Source organism: Kryptolebias marmoratus, linkage group LG20 (assembly GCF_001649575.2).
Source record: "Kryptolebias marmoratus isolate JLee-2015 linkage group LG20, ASM164957v2, whole genome shotgun sequence".
Lineage (NCBI taxonomy): Eukaryota > Metazoa > Chordata > Actinopteri > Cyprinodontiformes > Rivulidae > Kryptolebias > Kryptolebias marmoratus.
In genome coordinates, this window is record NC_051449.1 from 8,203,449 (window position 1) to 8,221,813 (window position 18,365).

At 40.3% G+C, this 18,365-nt stretch overlaps 1 protein-coding gene across 3 annotated transcripts; it reads right to left on the reverse strand.

Annotated features, from left to right (window-relative positions):
• Positions 1–10,133: 10,133 nt before the first annotated feature.
• Positions 10,134–15,928, reverse strand: gata6 (GATA binding protein 6). Of its 3 annotated transcripts, none has more exons than XM_037973021.1 (7): positions 15,661–15,919; positions 14,185–15,034; positions 13,577–13,749; positions 12,781–12,906; positions 12,604–12,691; positions 12,416–12,513; positions 10,134–12,056 (listed from the first exon to the last, which is right to left on the reverse strand). In XM_037973021.1, the coding sequence occupies exons 2-7, from the start codon at positions 15,023–15,025 to the stop codon at positions 11,895–11,897; spliced, it is 1,488 nt and encodes a 495-aa protein (XP_037828949.1). In that variant the 5' UTR covers positions 15,026–15,034; positions 15,661–15,919; the 3' UTR covers positions 10,134–11,894. The 3 variants fall into 3 exon arrangements, with proteins under 3 accessions (XP_037828949.1, XP_017281406.1, XP_017281407.1); XM_017425917.3 differs by having other exon boundaries at positions 14,185–15,135; positions 15,661–15,918; XM_017425918.3 differs by lacking the exon at positions 10,134–12,056 and adding an exon at positions 12,070–12,198 and having other exon boundaries at positions 14,185–15,135; positions 15,661–15,928.
• Between the last annotated feature and the right edge of the window lie 2,437 nt (positions 15,929–18,365).

The window sequence follows — 18,365 nt, forward strand, 5'->3', positions numbered from 1 at the left end:
TCTGGCTGATGGTTGAAATTCAGTTTTTGATTTACTGTGAATGATAAATTTATGATAAGTCAGTAAATCATAAATTGTCAATGTCTGCTTGTTTTGTGTCTGAATTGACAAGAATTCAGCCCCTGGATGAAGAATATGACACCAATGAATATTAGCTGTGAGGCTGTGATTTCATTAGACTTGTCAGCTGTCAGTAAATAAATAATAAGGAAAGAAAATAAGCATCTTGTTTTTTGGGGGGGAGGTTGTAGTTTTGGTGTGGATACATCAAGGAGAGAACAATACTTTGGTTTTAACCAGTATGGAATCTGAAAGAATTTGTCATTTGTCTCTTCATCACTCCTCACAGACTGCCTCACTGTTCCAGTTCTGCCTTTTTCTTACAGTACATCTTCACTTTCGCCCCCTTTTCCTGTTTCATAGTGAAACAGCACGGAGGGTAAGAACTGGAGGTGAGTTTCAGTTCAAAGTTGAAAAGGGCACACGACTGGAAAACACTGGCAGGTATTCAGGGAGCGTGGTGCATTTATGATAACAGCCAAGTTGACTTGGCGCTCATGAACTCCGCTGTAGATTCAGTGTGGCTTTAAAAAAAAAAAAGGAGAGATATGAAGTTTGTCTGCTGTCAAAATCAGTTTGCAGACTTTTGTGCAGACCTCACTTTACATGGAAGTATTTCTGAGCAGCTCAGTGTCTGTGCACAAAAACTTGACCTCATAACTGCTTAGTGCGTAACAACGACAGGAATTCACTGGAATTTTGTTTTCATAGATGAGGACAGGAAGGAGTAACAGTGGAAGCATAAATCTGATTTTTTTTTTTTGCTACCTCAAAATAACAAAGTGACTGCATGAGTGCAAAAATAATAAAGATCTCACGCAGAGACTGATGTTGTATGAGTCTGACTGAGGGCACGTATAGTTGCTAATGTGCACCAAGGCTGCCCACAATTCCCACATTATTCCGAGGTGAAACAGGAAGAAATGACAGACCCAATTTCCTTTTGATCAAACGCTGTTGATGCCTACATTAACAGCTGATGTAATCTGCGCTTGGCACAAAATAATAGTGTGTGCTGAAATCGGGGACTATTTTGAAGCATTTCCTCTCCTCAGAGAAGCAGAGCAGATTGGCTTAATTAAAGGAGGGAAAACAGGAAGTTTTAAAGTCATGTCTATAATTAATTGGTCGCCTCAGCCAAAAGGTCTGCCTGGTCAAAGGAGCACAAGGAAGCAGCTCTGGTGTAGTGCTGAGTCCGGTTCACAGTGCACAGTGCTGAATACTTTAACAGAAACAGTTTGTTTTAACTTCAGGTTCATTTGTGTCTCAGTGGTGATGTCATCATCATACATACCAAAGCATTTGTGGTCAGTCGCGCGAAGGTTGCTCCATTACTTGAAGGTGAATCTGATAAAACTGGTAAAAGTGAATGTGTGATTGCGCATTCTCCCTAGAATTTTTGCCTTTTGGCTTTTGCAAAATCAGTTGGGTTTTTTTTTTCACAGAAAATAGAGTTTTTTGGAAATTTGTTTTTGAAGATGAAGATTTTCTGTGTTGTCATGCTGAAGGGGAAAACCAGAGACGTTCGCAAACTTTGACGCAGACAGGCAATGCTGGCTTCCTGCCTGGGTGTTATCAATCACTAAACGTCCTTCCTTGAGCTGTCGCGCCCTGTGACGTGTCTCTCACGACCAAGCAACCGATCCTTTATGTCCTGTTTACAGAAGCACCCTCTTTCCTTGAGGTGTAAGAGTCGTCATCTGACAACCATTTTAAGGCATTATTGATCCAGGTTATTATTTTAAACAATACTCAGATGCTTTTTGGTGCAAAATCACTTTTTGTTGTAATGTGAACACCTTGTGAGTTTCCCTTTTAAATATAGGTGTTTTGGATACATTAGGTAATTAACAGTCAGTTGCTTTCAGATAATTTATGCTTATTTTTATGGATTAAATTCACATCAAGTAATCTCTGGTCATTAGAAAGAAAATAAAGACCAGTGCCAGCACTGTACAGCCCAAATCAATCAAATTATAAATCAATTTGGTCAGATTTAAATTTATTGTTTCAAACTTGTAACCTGAAAGCTATAAAGGGTGATTATAAAGGGTAATTTGTAATTTCATCATGTCATTTTGAGTTCTGATGAAATTGCACAATGATTGCAGGCTGTTGGAGAAATCAAAGCAAGCTTTACTTTATGGATCTTGAATTAAAAGGTTCAGCTAGTCTGTCACACAACCAGATTACCCAATGAAGACAATGGCAACAGGAAAGAAAATCACACCAACCAGTTCAAAAGGTAAAATCACAAAGCTTAGAAATGTCTGACAAGCTACGAAGAAATAAAAAGAGAATGAAAAAGAGGGTTTGAAACAAAACAAACAAAGAAACAAAAAAATACATAAAATACGACAACACAAACTGGAAACAAAACCAGATACCCAAACAGAGAAGGACATTGACCAGATGGAAACGTTTGGTTAAAAGACAAACCAGAAGGAAACAAGAAAGTGGATGTGGGTGTCCAGGTGAGAAGCCAGGTACAGACCTTTTTCAATACACAAGTCGCTTCAAAAATTTGGTTCCAACACAGGTATTTAATTATCATGTGTGCTATTTATTATTTTTATTCATAATTTATCTTTTCCAACATCACTCACCTTATAATCTGCAGCATACTTGTACTCCAAGAACAAATGCCAGTGATTTTTAGATTCTGGTGTTCTTTTTTAGGCAACGTATCTCCTTATAGAAATTACTGCTTTAAGACAACATTGGCTAATAGCACCAGTTTGTCAGCAGTTCCAACATTTGAGCCTCTACAGCTAAACTACAAGGCACCATCTGATGGCAGACAAACAGTCCTCATGGGTTCTCATCTGTCACTTTTTCTGTTCTGTTTTTCAATGCCGATGAGTTTGCATTTCAGTGTACGATACCAGTGGCCAAAACCACAACTCCAACAAGAACATATTTGTTAAACACTCGATACGCTTACACTCCTTTTTAATCTACTATGACATGATTGAAAACTTAGAAACAGTGAGCTCCAAAACGAGAAAGTTTGATCTAAATTCATGTGTGAAGCATTGATCATTAACGGTTTGAAAGATTTTAATGAGCAGCAGTTTCCTCGGTGTGGGAGCCTGCCATCTGCAAGATGACTAAACAAGACTTTAAATTTTCATTTTGGTTATCAGGCATGTTCAGAGAGGCCTCAGCACAGAGCAGCCTAATCAGAAAGTAATAGATGAGCCTCACCGGGCTCATCTGTCAGCCTGCTGCGTCTTACAAATTTATCTCCCATCTTCCCTTTGTTGTTCCGCTTCCATCGTAAGCTTTAGATGGAAATTAATTGTGCTTCAAAACTCCAGTGAGTTACATGTAATACAGAGTGTGAGACTCTGCCTTGCTTTCTGGGTAAAACAGTTGGTAAAATCCCACCAAAGGTTTAAAGACTGATGTTGATGGAAATGAGGCTAAGGCTCACGACTCCATGCAGATTCTTTGGAAGACCAGAGACCTTTAACCAAACAATAGACTCCAGCCAGGAAGACATGGTTTCTCCCTGCGTCTGCCTCCAAGTCAAACACAGAAACACAAACACAAACAGCGAGGGGAGATTATGAAGCAGGGAAATCACCCATATCTGACTCACTTAGTTTTATCTGTTTTAGAACCACGCCATCTGAACAATAGGTGTTCTGACAATGACGGGAAGAAAAACCTCCTTACCTGTCATCATATTAACGTACTGCAAAAAAATTTAAAGGCCTAGCATTCCTTGAGGGCTTGCATATCACCCACCGCCTGGCAGGACAGCGTTTTAAACTAAACTCACCTTACGATGAGGAATGACAGAGTTGCAACCAATCAGGTCAAACTTTAAAAGTAATATTATTCACAATCTCATGCAATATTGCAAGATATCACACTCAGAGTATCTGTGGTCAATGACTCTCGGCTTAGGTCAATATCTGTAACACTGACTGAGTTATAGTCATTTTTGTGTTTTTCAAGGTCAGTTGGTTGTGGCAGCCATCTTGAATTTGTTTAACTCCAAAAGTTAATCAGTTGAAGATGAACATTCAGGGACTGTTTCCTAAAAGTTTTGTTCACCTTTCGACGACAAAAACAGAAACCTTACCCACATTTGTCTGTTTGTCCTTTTACGTCATGGTTGACTTCTGATCGTATGTCAGCAGCAGGGAATTTGGTCTCCCTGCTGGGACAATGATTAGCATAGCGCCTGTTGACATATATTTAATTGATTAAAACAGGCCTGCTGTGATTTCACTACGTTTTGTTTTTAAAGGCCAGGCCTTTGACAGAAATACTCAGGGAAGTATTGCATTTGGCTTAGACCTGGAGTTCCCATACACGAGAGCGCTGAACTTAATTCAACACAACGCTGACTGCAGGGCGAGCAGGAGAGGAGAGATAGCTGTAACCTTGCACTGAACTCCCAGGAATCTCAGCGTACTCCTCGGATCATGACAGCAACAAATACTTACACAAGTTGGATGATTTGTGGCTGAGTTTCAAAGACCAGACTCCTTTTAAACGCAGAGAGAGAAAGAGAGAAAAAAAAATCTTTTTTCTATTAGCAAGTAACCAAACTGTTACCCTACTAAACTGCCACTGCATTGTTTTGAAACAGGAACTGGTTTGATATTCAAATGTGCTCAATATGTTACATCTTTGGTTCCTGCAAATTCTCTCTGTAAACAAAAAAGATGACAGGAGACAAAAAGAACAGAAGAAAAAAAAAACAACTAAATGACTACATGGTCGCAGTAAAAGTTCTATTTTGTGTTCATTGTTAATAAATTCATAGCAAAAAAGCCTAGAACTGACCAGATCTCACAGAAATATGAGGAAAAAAATGGGCTTAGTGGACAGATTTAAATAAAACTTCCACTTCAATTGATGCACCTCTACACTGGATAAGCTTTTGGAGCCAAACCAGTTCAAGATGGCCTCCACAGCCAACTGGCTTTACAAAACGCAAAAATGGCTATAACTTGGTGAATTTTACAGATATTGAGCTAAAATCTGGTGTACTAGTAGCTGAGAACGATTACCAAGCTCCACTCTGAGCAGTACACTTTGCACAGCAGCTTTGCCTCAAACTTTGTCATTAACTGCTGCAGTCAAAACTGTCTGTCTTTTAGCAAAATATCTCTTGAAACACTACATAGGTTTTTTGTGAAACTCTCAGAAATTTATCATTAGATGTGGAAATTAGCGTCACTTTATCTCATGCGATGTCTCACAACATCACATGAGAGAATGTCAATGATGTGATTTGACCAAAACAGCTATAACTCCAGCTTCATCGTAATATAATTTTTGTTTCAAACTCTGGCATAAAAGGTGGGGGGCAGTATGCATTCCTTCAAGGAATGCCAGGCTTTCAATTTGGCCTTGGTCTCGGCAAAAAAAAAAGCCAAACTGTATCATCTTGGTTTGAATTAGGTGTAAGCATACAGTTTGAGCAGCCCAACTCTACAGTTATGTGTCAATAAGTGTGACAGATCACTCGTAACAGAAAGTTCCCAGAAACCTGCACCTTTAGGAGGAACAACAGATTGAACAAACATGAAATGTGCGCTGCTTTTCACTGACAGCACATTATATTTGTCTTAAATGTTTGCATATCAAAAACGAGCTTCATTGTGCCTGCATCACCAGATACACTGAAGTGAAGTTCTGTTTTCCAGGAATATACTTGGAAATTCTCAGCAGCTCTTTATTCAGATGAATCAAAGTGTTTAGGTAAAGAAAGGTAAGAGAAAAAGAGTTTTATCGCACATGTCAGAACAAGGAACGCAATCAGATTGTACTACTTGGAAATACAAACTTAAATTGATTTGCACTTTGATCATCTGTTGCAAACATATTTGCCTTTTAGTAAAGCGTATTGATACTGTTGGATTCTTGTCAACATCTCAGAGAACCATTAACGTGACTGAAAACCCAAGCAGTTCTTGCTATGAAGTCTTTATATTTGGGTAAAATTGAGTGTTTGATACTAAACCCATGTATTATCTGATTCCTCATAAAGGTAAGTGATATGTTTTTAACTTCAATGTCCATGTTTTAAATTAAAATTGACAATATAATTTGTTTTTGATCATTTCTGTTTTACTTTATATATTTTTTTCCACAAAAATGCTTATAATGCTCTGATATTATGATCCTAAACCAATCCATGTAAAACCCTGACTCCACAAGACCCCTGTAGTTGTGTTTCCAGCCCATTGTGCAAAAACTACCAAACAGGCATTGATTATTTGTGCGCTTTGAGCTCTCTGTAATGTTCTTCAAACTAAAATAGTTTCTGCTGGTGGCAGGTTACATCATCCTCCCTGAAAGACAGCTGTTGCCTACAGGTATGTATGTGGTTTTCAACAGCAGCAGGGAAAACAGAACATCCACACTGAAAAATCTGACATGTTTCAACTTTAAATTACGAGTAAAAGGGCTGCCTTAAACACTCAGGTGAACAAACATAATTTGCTCCACTAACATCACCTTATGTTCTCTTGATTAAAACCCCTTGTTGTGTAAACCTCCATATTAGCTTGGTTGATTTGAAATTATTAACTGATTGAACTCCTTAGGGTAGTTGTTTGAATTTGCAAATCTATTTCAGATAAAGATGAACGTTGCCAGCTGATAATCTGTAAACAGAGTAACTGTAGTTCAGATGACCCGCAGTTTGTCAATGAAGAGCTGCCGCTATATTTTTATTGTGATTAATTAAAATATATATACCAACAAAAGGTAATACTGTTTATCACTGAAGCACTTCAGGGGGAAAAGGAGTGGAAAAAGGAAAATAAATGACACTGTATGTATTTTGAATTTAGATTTTAGAATAAAATGTCTGCATTTTTCCAGAGGCTGTGAAGGTTGTGCAACTCAGGTTTTCACAGCTTAAGTTAATTCATTCAAGAACATCTATATAAAATTCAGGACACTTAAATAGTCAAAGGACCCCAAAGTGCTTTACACTACAGTCAGTCATTCACCCATTCATCCACTGATGGAGGTGAGCTACACTGTATGGCTGACAGAAGTGAGGCTGCCATTACACCAGCACCATTGAGCCCTCTGACCACCAGTAGGCAAGGCAGGTGAAGTGTCTCGCCCAAGGACACAATGGCTGCGACGATCAGAGCGGGGGTTAGAACCAGCAACCCTCAGGTTACAGGACAAACCCCTACCTCATGAGCCACTGCCGACCCGTCTGTAGTGTATTCTGCGACCGTTTATTTCCCAAGTGACTGAAAGCATAACGTATGACTTACAGATTTTAGATTTTTTTTAAAAATAGAATTTGAAGACAGTTCTTTAGTTTCTACAAAAAATCTAGTTATATATAATTTAACACTGATTTTAAAATTAATTGTTGCTGATTAACTGGTGAACTTCCTGATTCATTTTCCGGATAAAAGGTTTTATGGTGTAAATTGATTTTTACTGGGAATGCCTCTGAACTTTAACATTTCCTTTCAGTTTTTCCTCTGGACTTAGTCATCTCCCCTCCTATTACGTCCTATTCCTCACAACTTCCTTTTAAATTTTCCAAATGTCACACAGCATAGTCACTTGGTATGCGCTAAAATATTAATTCCTTTCCACCAGTAGCGTCCTTCCCATCCTTACACCCACTCCTGCCTGATACACACTCCCATTTTTTCCTGTAAGAGGTAACACTGATTATAAGTAGCTGTATGACGTAATTACTGCACTCTGATGAGTCAGACTTTTCTCTGTTGTTGCAACAACAATCTGTTTCCTGCTGCCTTCGTTTTATACGTAGTATTTCATTGTTGTTTATTGTTGTTGAAGTGAACCTTTACCTTGGGTGTTACAGGCTGACACGGCTGAGGGAGGAGCTTCAGTCTCCAACATGTTTGCTAACTAAGAAGGCTAATGTCTCTGTGGACACAACTCTGAAAGCACCGAATGGCTTTCTATGAATCTGTCAAGGCTAATAAATCACAGAATAACAACCCTAAACAATAACAAGAATGCAGAGGTGTGAGATCTTTCCAGTCATGATCCTTTTTTTTTTTTTTTTTTTGGCAGAAATCTAAACCCAGCACATGTTGAACAACGATTGTGTGCTTAAGTGTTTTCCCTCTCAGAGTATGCCACTGCGTTCATTGAGGAAACCCAAAAGGGCTGAGTCAGAGATCCCATCTCTTCCGGAGACAGAGGCAGCGTAGCTCTCCTTTGAAAGGCAGCATGGAAAGATCAACGGGCATCTCCTGAGGGAGCTACTGTAGCGCTCCGAGCTCTGGCCCCCATGGCCCAGCAGCCCAGGAGCCCGCTGTCTGCTGCTGGGCCTGGCTGGGTTGTTTACTTTGGGAGGACTTTCAACCCTGCAGAGCCATGAAGCCTTTCGGCCTTTCAATTTTCCCTCTCTGTTTTGCCCTCCTCTAAATTTTTTTTTGCTTTGATTGCTTTCTTGAGCAAAATTTCCTTTTTATTCCAAAGACGCATCTCTTGCCTCCAGTCTCACGGCTTTTAAATGTGACCCTCAGCTCTGTGAATAACTACCCAGATGAGGGAGGATTTCTCTGTGGTTGTGTTTATGTTTCCTCCCCCTTTTGGCACCGTGGATACCAATCGGGCCACGCCGAGGCAGGACCACCTCATAAATTCAAGAAACCTTTAAATATTTGCTTGTGTTTGGAGCTCAACACCAGCTTGAATTTACATATTTAAAAGAGGTTTTGTAATTTATCTGCTTGAAAGCTCAAAGACTTGATGCCCCGGTGGTCTCATTGTGTAAAGAAATTAACACAAATATTTTTAATTTTCACCTGGAGCTAGACTTCATATCAACAATAAAAACATATAAATTTGTGAAGGATAACCATTTGTCAGAATAACAAAGGCCTAACATTCCTGAAAAAATGCATGTTGTCCGAGTTTTATACTTAGATCATCTCCTGTTGAGAGACAAGAAAGTTGTAGTCATTTGGTCAAACCTCAAAAGTAACATAATTTGTGACCTGATGCAATATCATGAAATGTCATGCTCGGGGTATATGTTGTATATGACTTTCAACTACAACCACATCAAATTTTATCTTAATATCTGTAAAACTAACTGAGTTACATCCATTTTTGTGTTGACTAATATTGATTAGCTGTGACAGCCATCTTGATTTGGGTTGACTCCAAACATTTTTGAGTTGTAGATGAACATCCAATAAATACTTTCTGAGAGTTTCACTTAAATATGTCCAGTAGTTCATGAAATATTTTGTTAACAGACAAATAGAGTTGACTCCAACATCTAATGATATAATGTTAGGCGAAGATTTCATGCAACGAGTTGAACTTACAGTAGGTGTTGTGATTTAGTCTCAGCTACAGCTCTGCAAACTTAAGGCTCAGTATCTGTAAAAATGACTGAATTATAGAAATGTTTGTGTTTTCCAAAATCAGGTAGCTGTGGCAGCCATCTTGAATTGTGTTGACTTCAAATGTTAATCTGTTAAAGATATACGTCCAGCTGTTATTTTCTGCGAGTTTCACTGAAATCTGTCTAGTAGTTCATGAGATATTTTGCAAACAGACAGACAGAGTTGACTTCACGTAGTTAATGGCAAAATTTTTAATAAAGATCTCACACAACTTGTTAGTGATCAGAATTTATGTTGGGAATCAGTCTCAGCTACTACCACACCAAATTTTAGGTTAATATCTGTAAAATTGACCAATTTATAACTATTTGTGGCCTTTTGGCTGTGGGCGATAATGATGAAATGTCAGAATTTAGCCAAAGAAAGACGTATAGTTGCAATAAGATCCATCTTCAGACTTTGCAGACTGTTGTGCAGCGCAGCACATTCCTCCACACTCAATAAACGGCGCTCGATCAATATGTCAAAGAGCAGACTGATAACACTAAGCCCAGACATAAATCTTCCCCATCTCTGAAATCGTTTCATGTGGAATTACTCACGGGCCATATTCTCTTAAGTTACAGTAAACACTGTGACAGGTACTTTGAGCTGCTGGTTCAAGAGGACACGGGGAAGTAGTTTGTGCTTTAAGCCCCCCAGGAGGCCAGAAGGGAAAAAGACTCATGAGTAAAACTGTTGTCAGGAGGAATAAAAGGTTTGCTTTAATGGAACAAACAGTAAGAACATGATGGAAGGAAGGAAATCTTCCCCCCAAAAAAGCAGAAAATTGTATGCACAAATTTATGTTTTATATTTAGGAAACATAATGGATTTTTCAAAATAAGGCACTTTTTTATTTGCAGAAATCCCTGCTTTTCATTAGCTCATCTAGTTGTCATTAAAAACAAAACATCTCAAACAGAAAGCTTCATTTAGCATGTTCGAAACAGGGAGTGAAAGCAAAAATATGAATGAAATTAAGGCAGTTCTTCCCATAACTTCCCACCTTCGATGCAGCCTTTCAAACAAACTATAGATTAATTTGCTCCATCGGAACAATTTATTGGACTGAATTTAAATAAAATAATTTCTCCTTGTGTTTCAGAAAAGAAAATTACAAAATTACAAAGGAAAAAAAAAAGCAGGTTGCATATTTTAAGAAATAAATAAGTCTGGGAGAGTGAACGACATGCTTCACAAGAAGGAAACAAGATGAATAAAAAATATATATATGAAACATCTCCTTTAAATAAGTTTATGTGTAACTTATCGGACTGCTTTAGGATTTCACTCTCCTCGTGATTTTTTTTTTTTTTTTTTTTTACAAATTAAGGCAAAAATCAAAATGCATTTTTCTGTTTGGACAGAACCCAGTCGCTTTAAAGAAACTTATTGAATCATAACAGCAATCATCCACAGTCAACAGAACACAAATTTATTCAGAGGTGATCTTTTTCTCCACTTTGTTCTAATTTTTAAACAAAAAATAAATGATTGAGAGACGTATAAAGTTTATATTGACTCAGGTAGTGCAGTAGTTCATGTGTTAGACTAGAAACATCAGTAAAAACAAACTTTAAACTGTTCTGGTTGAGCTTTGTTCAAAATAAAACATGTTTTTAAAGAAAAAGTACCTCACTGATGCCCACAGCTGACCGTGTATTCTTATATTAGAAAAAAGGAGTCAGAAGAAATCAATGATTTGCATTTTTTTTTTCAGTAAATGATTAAACAAAAAAACAACACTTTGTGACATTTATACCCTGTTCAAACCAAACTTGTTTCAGTCATTTGCAGTAAGAGCTTTTAGTGGAAAACATGTGCAGATTTACCACTACTTTACTACTAATAACCGCTTTTAAAAAGGAAAGAAAAAGCCCAGAGGACATCAAAACGGTTCAACTTCTACTCTATATTTGATATCTTTATTAACAATCATGTTCTCAACATCGGAAGATTTATAAATATATTTTACTTTTGATTCATCAAAGTTGTTTTATGGCGTGATTCCAGTTGTGGNGGGGGGGGAAGGCAAAATCTAAATGTCCAAAGTGCTTCATGAAGCACAGATGTCCAAGCTTTTTTTTGTTTGTTTGTTTGTTTTTCAGAGAGGAACTCCTTCATGGAGATGGCTTTTGTGTTGAAGAACCCAGATCAGGTTTTGTGTCATGGATGGGAGACGTTAGAGTCCACGACAGGTCCAGAAACCATCCATGGATCACCTGGCCTTGTGTTTCCATCCGTTGTTTGGTTTTTGTTTGTTTTTTCCCAGCACCAATCTGGAGAAAAATCCCAGATATTCCATGTTTTCATGCTGCATGACGGTCATCTCGCCCTCTACGGGGGGCAAATATTGTCCCCAGATACATCCACACTTATCCAGCATCCAGACAGAATTAAAGGCGAGGATTGTAGGGAGGGGGAAGGAAGTTCTGTCCACCCAGAGAAAAAAAAAAATTAAGCCAAAGCCATGGGGCACCAGGGTTCGCCCCTCACTGACGCTACATCAGAATTCTGGGTCAGACCCACGCTGGCGTACAGGCTCTCCTGCCCCGGGAACTTCACCGCCGGGCCCGAGCTCGTTCCCTCCCCCGAGCTGGAGAGCACAGATGAGCTGACCTGCAACAGCAGCACGAAGAAGAAGAAAAAAAGAAAAAGGGTTTTGATGTTAGCAGAGTTTGAGGTGAAGGTGCCTCTCGTGTGAAGAAGTGGTGGGAGTGTGATTTGTTGTTGGACTCAGATTCCATTTGCAATACGCACGCTGGGAGAAAAAAAAAAAAGACAAATAAAAGCCTCAGATCCTGAGAAATGTGAGGCTCATCTTACTGTTCGGAAGCAGTCAGCACACATGTGACTGTGAACTGCATGATTTCAGCTTTGTTTACCACAAAATAGCTGAAGGATTGGTCACTAACAGTGACTTTTACACTCAGTTTACAGCCATCTGACTTAACAAGAGACAAATCTAACGGGCTTACCCCTGACACTTGTGCAGAGGGAGAACTGGTTTTGGAGCAGTCTTCAGAGTTGGATGAAGAGGTGGATGTGGGAGTCATGGACACAGAGCTGCTATTGCCTTTAAAAACAACAACAACAACAATATGGGGTTAATTTAGTTTACTTATGCAACATTTATCTATATGAGAAACAAGTGCTGGTGATTTACCAGAGGACCCTTTGGTTTTATTCAGAGTTTTGGGTTTCCTTTTTCTTGTCTGGATTCCCTCTTTCTTCATGGCGAGCGGCCGGGGTACCTACAGGATTTATCAAATATAATTAAGGAGATATTAGGAGCTGCATTTTAGGTAAAAAAAAAAAAAGTTCCTTTAAAACCTGGACTCACCCCGTGTAGTTTCGTGTAGAGCCCACATGCGTTACAGACCGGCTCTCCCTCCGCGTTTCTGCGCCACAAGGTGGTTGTGCTCGTCTGGCAGTTGGCGCAGGAGAGGCCGATCCGTCTGGAGGTCGACTAGTGGCGCACAGAAAAAAAGAAATTATTGCATTTATTTATTTATTTATTTATTTTTAAGTGTAAACTTCTTTGAAACTATCTCGCAGAAATAATTTGTGAATCTAAAACAGAGAAAGAAAAAAAAGAGTCTCACTCCGGTAATTAAATTGCCCTTTGGCTGTTCATAATAACTTGTTTCCTTACAATAATATGGGTTCTATTGTGGTGTCCATTTAGGTGGCACTTAACGGACAGCTTGAACAGGATGTTAATTTTCTGGGAGTCCCTATAAGTGATAACTAAATTTCCAGTAAAAACTGCGTAATGGCGCCAGGAAATATTCATCAAACCCACTCTGTGAGTAAGATTTTGAATAACTAGGTGTGTGTGTGTGTGGGGGGGGGGTGTCTTTAAAAACTTACTGTGTCTTAAAAATCAATCAAGAACAAATTATTTGACGTCTTTGCGGGAAAATAAACATCTTAAATTAAGATTTTCTGTTGAAAGGAAAATACGCAAAATGCGTAAAATGTAATTTCCCCGAAAAGAATCTTTCAGTTTTATACCAAAAGTATGCCCATATCATCTGCTATAAGCTGCAGCCGTATTGTTTGAGACAATTAGGCATGAAATTGGGCGTTTAAGTGTCCCCCCCCCATGCCTCCCCCTTCCCCTCTGCCCTCCTCACCGTGCGTTTCTGGGGTTTAATTAATGGTCGGCTCAGCCCATTCATTTTGCTGTAAAGGCCGCAGGCGTTGCAGAGAAAGTGGCCCGTGCCGTCGCGCCTCCACAGCGGCGTGGAGATGGAGCCGCAGTTCACGCACTCCCTGCTCTCCGCCATTTCGTCCAGGATGTCTGAAACTGAGCAGAAACACGCTTCAATCAGGGCGAGAAGAAAACAAAAACAAAACAAACAAAAAAACGAACTTTTGAGTGAACAATTTATAATCCCGTTTGAATAAATATGTTTACATTTTATGGGAAAACTCACAAATCTTTTTAAATCTAACTTGACAAAACCCAATTAGCTATTGTGTAAAATGTTGATTCATTTTTTAATTTTAAATCTAACTTTATGCATCTTTAGCACATATTTGTGTGCGTTTGCGCACAGGATTAGCGTCCTTGCAAAATCAGCTCTTTCCTTCTTCTTTTTTTTTGCATTTTAAGTTTTCTCGTCTCAGTGTTTTTATTTTTTTTAGTCATTGTGCATAAAATGCTTTTTCTAAAAAAAAAATCCCAGACATGGATGAATAAAATTCCATCAAATTTCCTCTGCTTTCTAACTTTTCTTACCCCCATTCGGCCCTCTAATCAAGGGCGCACTTCTGCTCTGCAAGGTCTGCAGCATCGTGTTGTCAAAGGGCCCCCCGGTCCAAGGCGAGGACAGCTGGGGGGCGACATAAGGGGAGTAAGGGCTCGCGTAGGTCCCACTGAGGGGACGGGAGAGGCCGTACTGGTCCCTGCTGCCCACGTTCAGCGTGTTACTGTAGCTGCTGTCCCTGGCTGTCCCGTTGTTCATGGGGGGGCTGGGGGGGTAGTGGAAGCGGCTGGAGGTGTGTGGGCTCCCGGCGCTGTACGACGGGCTCTCGGGGGCGGACTGCGACCACACCGAGTGGCTGGAGACGGCGTGTCCGGGCTGCGCAGAGCCGCCGGCCTGCAGGTACGGGAGGCTGGAGATCATGGGGTTGACCCGCGAGCTGGGGACGTACACAGGGGAGTTGGGGTTGGAGTGCATGTAGCCCGCCGAGGAGGATTCATATCCGCTCTGGCTTTGCGCAGCGGCGATGGCCAGAGTCTGGTACATGTCGCTGGGGTCCACCAGCAGGCCCGCCGCCTTGTGCGCCCCCGTGGAGAAGACGAGTTTGCTCCCCTGATCCAAGTCCGTGAAGAGCGGGATGTCCTCGGCGGCGCTCAGGGTGCCGCCGTGCGCGTGTCCGAAGTGGAGGTAGGAGTGCAGCGACCTGCCGTCCGGGCGCCGCGGGCCCAGCGCGTCCAGCTCGCTCGGAGGCGTCCGGAGCTCCACGGAAGTGTCCCTGCTGCTGTCACCCGGCAGGTAGGTCTGCTCCGCCGGTGACCCTGGGCTGCTGGAAACTTCTCGCTTGACCATGGACCAGCTGTTTTCGCCCAGGTCCATCCAGGAGCACTTTCCATACACAGAGACGACGATTTAAAAATGTAAAAAAAAAAAAAAAAAAATCAAAACCAAGAAAAAATAAATAAAAAACCACCAGAGGGCAGTTTAGCCTGAAAAGAAAGGAGAGCGTCAAAATAAAAATAAAAACAATCAGGAACTTTTAAAAAGAAGTAGGCCTATTCAAATAACGTGCCAGCTGTTTATTTTATTATTTCAATAAACTTGTAACCTAAGAATCTGACTTGTAATTATCATGTCTATCTCCAATATAACACACCCAGCCTGTGGACACACTCCCATCAGCTCTTAAGAGGCGCTGGGTCCATCCGTGTCAAATCACTATCCTCCCCCAGCAAACACACACACATAAACACACATACTCACACACACACACACGAAACCGATAGGAAACAAAACGCAATATGTCTTCACAGCGAAAGCGATAACCGTTTGATAAGACCAGAAAGAGATAAGAACCGAGAGGCAGGCAGCGATAAAACAAAAAAACCCTGAATGACGCGTTCACTGTCCGCTGCGCACAGCGGCCAGATGTTCGCCACCAGCCCCAGATGGGACAAGGGTGGAGGAGAGGGACGAGGAGCGGGACACAAGTCGCTGCTTTGGACGCCACGTACCTGCTAGTTGTGTGCCATAAGGACGCACGCCAAAAAAAAAGGTTGTCGTCCTCCAGCGGCAGCGCGCCTCGGCTCGTCTCTTGGAAGGAAAATGGGACGCGTCGGTGCGCTCGGAGCACGTTTATGGGAGGAGGCGCCTGTGGCGGCCGCGGCCGCAGGAGGAGGACCAATCACGATGAGCGCGGAGCGGCTGGACACCCGGTGGGGGTGCCAGCCTCAGAGCTCCTCCAATCAATCACAGCCAGGAGCAGAGAGGAAGAAGAAACCTGATCACCTCCGAAAATGAAAAAAAAAAAGTGTATTTTTTGACAATTAAACCAGAGTTTTCTACAGATTCAGAAAGAAAATGAAGCGGCTGACTCTGGTTTTTATCTTATTACACACTTTTGTTGATTAATACCTATTATAAATAACAGGACTTTTTACAAGTTTAACTCAAAACTTAAACATCATCAGAATAATCTTGTTAGTTTGTTCTGATCTAACTCAGCCAAAACAATATTTAATTATTTAGTCATTTTATAAAAGTACAAATTTCAGGTACGTTTACTTGCTCCAGTATTTTACTTGACCTATTTTATGACAGATATAATAAACCTTTATAATATGAAATATATATATATATTTATTTACTGAAGTTTTTTTAAACAAAGGATGATAAAATGTTAGTAAATTATTAATTTTGGCCAAGTTAACTTATGTTTATAAACCAGAGTAAAAAACAGCTTTACATTTAAGGCATTTAGAAAATAATCTAAATATAATTAATAATATGTCAAACATATAATCTTACTGCAGGTAAATGTGGTTGAAAATATGAATAAAATAAACATTTTGTTCATTTAAAGATGATATTACAGTACAGTTAAACGTTTCTAGCTCATGTTATGTCCCAGTATTCCATCTGTTTGTGTTTTCCTTGTCCGGTTTTTATTTCTAAACAGCTTCTGGTTGTTTATTCTCTGCCCCCGCAGCAGCGATCAATAAACCCAGCTGCTGTAATTAGTTTATTTAAATCTGTCAGAGAGGATTAAACGTCCTCATGAACAAACTGTCCGCGCCGGTTCGGCTCAGACCCGAGATGATGCGTTCAGGCCCGAATATACATCGAAGTGATTCAAAAAAAAAAAAGGTGTCAATTAGATCAGACGCGTCACTTGCGGGCGTCCGAGCGCGCGCGTGCGCACGGGCTCACGAGCGCCTCAACGCATCTCACGAGTCATTCGGCAGGTATTGTTCCATCTGTCTGCGTCACTGAACACAAATACTCAGCAGATACATTGTGTCTGCATGAGAAAATATTCCTTACTAATCAAGAATGTATTTCTCTAAAGTCACCATATCAGCCATAGTAAAGTGAAATGTATCATTTATTATTAAAATTATTAGTAAAATATTACTTCTACTGCAGAGCAACATAAAATCCAAAAAATAATATAAATATGCACCATGATTGCAGACTGAAAAGTTAGTGATTTGTGTTTAAATTGGGTATATTTAGGTTATTATCACCCCTAATGTCCTGTTTTAATAACGTTAAGATTGCTGCTGTGTTCTGTAAAGTTTTATTCTGACTTCATGGGAGAAAAAAATAAGTGTTTTCAGTTGTTTCTGCTGCAGGCGGCCTAAAGAGGCTGTGTGCCTGGGTCAAATCTGGGAATAAATCCTGCAGAGGATGGTTCAAAAACAGGCCCCGTCAGATTTATTTCGGAGTCGCGCTTGTCTTCGTCCCTGATCTTCGTTCTTGGACCCCAATTCGACCCAAGATCAGTCAGCTTTTAGCAGCCGAAGCGGACATGTTGTTTTTTTTTTTTCTTTTTATCAGAGGGAGTAACCAAACCGAGGGCTACTGTCTCCCATCCCTCTGTGATCCCATGGTCAGAGGGGCAGTTGTCAGGGAGGTGAGAGGATCCAAAATCCTGTTGTTTCTCCCTGTGCTCTTCCACACACACACACACACACACACACACACACCGTCCTTTCACCCTTCTCCCAGCCTCAGCCTGATGAATGAGGTGTGTTGTTTTTCTGCAGCTCGGTCGGTTCTGTGCTGCTCTGTCTGACACACACAACCTGTGAGGAGAAGTGGCAGGACGCCACCCTGTCTCCACGTTTCTCCGCACTCTCAGCGCGCGCGCCGGCCTGTCTCTAATCTAATTATCTTTATCACAGACGCTTTGACCGCAGAGCACCTTTTACACATCACGGCTGCAGGCTGACGGGCTGCAGATCCTTTTAAATATGACAGAAGGGAAACAACCAAACAAAACTAGTTTCTGGGGAAAAAAAGTTTCATTCAAACAAAAGTTTAGGAAACGAAAAAAGCAACAGCAAAAATAATAAGACTGTGGGAAAATGCAGCGTGATGTAGCTAAAAGCTAAACAGAACCTGAACCTAAAAACCTAAAGGCTACAATTATAGCAGTTAAAAGCTAAAACTAGCAAAACAGTTGCTAAAAGCTAAATGTAAAGAAACGGAATCATAAAAATAAAATGTAGGTTAGAGCTAAAATGATCAAAACAGAACCTAAAAGCTACAACTAGCCAAATATTAGCTAAACACAAAACTATATGTAGCAAAAAATAAAAAAATAAAATTTAGCTATAATGTAGCTAAAGGCTAAAAATTGGAAAAACCTTAGCTAAAAGCTAAAATTATCAAGATATTGGCTAAAGGCTAAAACATACAAAACAGTTGCTAAAAG